General features: G+C 40.7%; 1 protein-coding gene across 1 annotated transcript; it reads right to left on the bottom strand.

Annotated features, from left to right (window-relative positions):
- Positions 1-1,013: 1,013 nt before the first annotated feature.
- Positions 1,014-2,075, bottom strand: LOTGIDRAFT_170991 (hypothetical protein; the record flags this gene model as incomplete). Its single annotated transcript, XM_009046857.1, has 1 exon — positions 1,014-2,075. One exon carries the CDS (start codon positions 2,073-2,075, stop codon positions 1,014-1,016), a length of 1,062 nt encoding a protein of 353 aa, XP_009045105.1.
- Between the last annotated feature and the right edge of the window lie 1,877 nt (positions 2,076-3,952).

Genomic DNA, 3,952 nt, shown 5'->3' with positions numbered 1-3,952 from the left:
GCTACGGCGATCGATAATGCCTCAATTTCACATGGGATCCATGTCGGTTGGCGACTCCTTAGGTTAGCGCTAAAAAAACCGGCGACCCTTTGCTTTCCACTCCTTGTCACATAGAGGGTAGCGCCTATACCATAATCCTTAACAGCACCATCTGTTATGATCCACAAAACGTCATCCGGACGCGGTAGAACAATTGTTTTACTAGTGTTCAATGCGGATTGAGCGCGTTCAAAAACTTGAGGTGATCAGACCAAACAAGTTTTTCATTCGATTGTCTACCAGCGGACAGTTCATCAAGGGGTCCAATCAATGCAGCACACCCTGATATAACGCGGGCCAGGACCTTATAGGCACCGACGTATACCCCGTACGGTTTCGGGAAGAGAACATGTCGCAAGTGTCGATACTCTGTGAGTGCTCGCGCGAATACTACCTTGATCCCAGATCCATCCTAGTAATGAAACTGATTTTGGACAAACAGTGTTTTTTTTCGATCGTTTTTGTGCAAAGCTGCTAGTACCCTTGACCAGTTATCGTACAACTCTTCAATTGTGTCGCCGCCGCAGTAAAGATCGTCGGCAAGTCTCGCGACGCGACCTTCTTCGGTTAGTTGACCCAATACTCTACACATCATTCAACCTGAACCTGATCGGAAAAGGGGGTTTCCGGGATTTCGGTTGCTCTATAATTCATAGTCTGAACATTCAAGGAAGGACCTGTGGACTCATTTGGGATCATCACTCTTTGGACCTGACAAAAATGTTCATTTTTCTTTAGGATCTTAGGAGAGGAAGACATATTGGGAATCCTGATTTTTCCGGAAACAACTTGCAATAGATCGGGCTGTGGCCAAATGTCAGAATAATTACTAAATATAACACGTGGTTCTAAGGCAATTTCCGGTTCGTCTATAATACCGTGGGGGATTTCAACTTCAATGAATTCCCCTGGCCAAATAGTGGTAGTGTGAGGTGGAGCGCGCAGTACGTGCGCTCTGCGAATAGTATGTTGACTCAAATTCTTTTGAATGCGTTGAGATAAGGTGATTGTCTTACTTGTACACGTAATGTTGTTGCCGGTTCCGAATGTGAAGGGCCAGTATTTTCTTCCTGAGGAAATTCAGAAGTATAGTCCACGACCTTCGTGATCTGTCTAGCTGTTGCCAAGAATTTACGATCTTGGTCGGGTAAGAATCGACACTCACTTAAAAAGTTATTAAAGTATGGTCGCTTAGCTTGCTGACATATAGGACAAACCTTAGTTGCTCGGTTAGGTTTGGTTGTGGTTCGCCCATTACTAGCCTTCGGATTGCCTCTAGAAAATAAAAACTGGTTACCTGTGCTTGTTCGCATAGTTCTGACATCCTCGCTGGTGTGGATCTCGAGAAGCAGAGATTCCAAAGCTTGGGAGATTTCAGGTTTTATGGAAGCAAGAGTGCGTGTTCTCAATTCCGTGCCATAACGTTGTTTCACAAGTTTGGGCAGGTCGTGGTGGATGAGTCTCAACCAACTTAGTACCACCAGATTTTCCAATGTTGGCGAGGCTTCTTCATCTTCGGTAACGTCGACACCATGATGTGTGATATTTCCACCTTGTCGTAGTAAGTTATCTTCAACAAAAGCTGATAGGCGTTGGTAAAGATCTTCTGCCTTTTCATCAGATTCTAAATGGATATCGTTAAAGTCAATAAAGTGAGCTCCAGTAGATTGGAAGCCATAATGTAAGCGAATTAACTGCCATATGTATTCAATAGATGTAGAATTTTTCACAATAGAATTGCGGGATATTATCGGGCAGTAATTTGCGATCTGTCCCAACATCAATTCTAACATGGTCACTTTTTGGTCTGCTGTTCTTCTTGATGCTTTGGGGATGCTGTTACCATCGTCGGTGAAACCTCTGCGGGGTGAATTTCTTGACCTCTTACCCCATGTCCTTCCGGCTACTAGAAAAGGGGCGAAATTGGTGTCTAGCGATAGCGAATACAGTAAATTTTGCCTCCAGTTTTCGAAGGAGTTGACTGTTTCGTTTTTTGATAAACACCACTGCTTCGGAGCCTTGTGAGAATTAGCCATGGCTGATTGTGAAATCTACTATAATTTAACGACCAAACCTTGAGTTTAATGTCCTTGGCAGTCTTGTTGATCGCAATATATGCGCCGCGTGTTCAGGGTTGTTCTCGTTGGTAGAAGGATGTTTCCGGCGATTCTTTCGGAGATGTAAGTTCGAAAGAAAACTCTGCCACCACGCCAGTTAGTTAGGACATAACCCGTTCCACGTTGATCAACAACAACTCAAGGTTAATAGTAAGACTTTATGTAGAAAACCATGACAAGACTTCAAGGTGTTAACAGGACAGTAGTCGGAAGACAGAATGGCTAGGTTTACTTGCTTTGTGCTACATTGCACGTGACTTAAAGAAGGCGAACTTGATTAGTGAAATACATCTTATGGCGTATTGTATAATGGTTTACAATGCATGATTTGCTATGTAATGTCTACTTTGGTTGAAGATTTACTACTGTTTACTTACTATATGTTGCCATAGTTTACCGATTTATCATTGACAAGCAAATTTGAAATATGCCAGAAAACTAAATTACCATTTTTTTTTTAATTAATTAAATAATTGTAGATATCTCTTTATTATTTTTTCTAAATTTAACTGTGAATTTGTACATAAACTTTTGTAATATACAGACCACCAAATAAATAATATTACTCATTGATTTGTCTCTATTATATGTGTTTATCAGTTATCCTTCTGCAGCAAATAAGACAATTGTCTGGCCAACTGAAAGAGATTGTAAAGAGGTTTTGTAAACTTTGTGTGTGTTTATCGCGGACAGCATCGATTTGCAACATTCCACTTTTCAGTCACACGTCGTGGGTCTTGCAATTTCACTTTTTATTTGGTCACAATCAGCGGCTTAAGCATGACGCGACGGCCACCCGAGCACCTCAGCCCCTCTTTCGGATTAAGAGGGCAATACTTCTAACGCGGTTTTGGCAATGCCGACGCAACATGAACAGCTGGAAGTGGTCAATTTTCAACTGCCCTTATTACTCCTAAGAATTAAAGTCCGATGTCTGGTTCGCCTGCAATTCGACAATGACCAGGTCTATTACCATTGAAACTAAGACTGAACGTCGCCTCCACCAGCCCGTAGCCAGCTTGAATGTTCGGGGTTGAGGATTATGGCCAGTAATACATCCAGAGGGGCAATGGGGTATGGATTTTATTTTAAGTCGGTTGTCAAGATTTTTTTTTCAGGGGGCAATCCATTTATATCTACGGACCTGGTTGAGGGCGACCATAGTCTTAGGTTGTAGGACTACACTTTTGGTAGGGTTTAGTGCATTGCATAGAAGTAGACCCTGGAATTTAATTCAGACAAGTTAGACACGCATGATTATAGGCTAACAATGGAGTTGACATTATTAATAACATAAAATATTGTATTACAAAAGCACACAGAAATTTGACACAATGGTTCGCTTGCGTGATCAGGTCGCTAACAATAATCTATTGATCTAAGAAGGTAAGTAAATATGTTTATTTTTACTTTCTATTTCAAGAATATAATACACCATAACAGGACAAGGAAGAAATAAACATTTCAAATCATTCCCAGTATAACTATATATCAAAGTTAATGTTCTTAGGTTAAATACAACACCAAGGATCCAAATCAAGATATCTGGTTAAAGGTAATCGTTGTTTTTACAAGAAAAAGCTAAGCGTGTTGTAACAAACAACCAAAGCGTTTATTTGGCTTAAATCTGTACAGTAGTTTTCTAACACGAACGAACTTTAAAAAGTTTACGTAAACCTTTTAAATAGTTTTGGTGTTAACGGCGGAAATTTTTATAGGAAAACTTACAGATAAATCCAGGGACACATTTCTATCTAAAGGTCCATACAAAGACTCTCGGAACATGTTGAGCTGTG

Source organism: Lottia gigantea, assembly GCF_000327385.1.
Source record: "Lottia gigantea unplaced genomic scaffold LOTGIsca_108, whole genome shotgun sequence".
Lineage (NCBI taxonomy): Eukaryota > Metazoa > Mollusca > Gastropoda > Lottiidae > Lottia > Lottia gigantea.
This window is presented reverse-complemented; position numbering and strand designations above follow the sequence as displayed.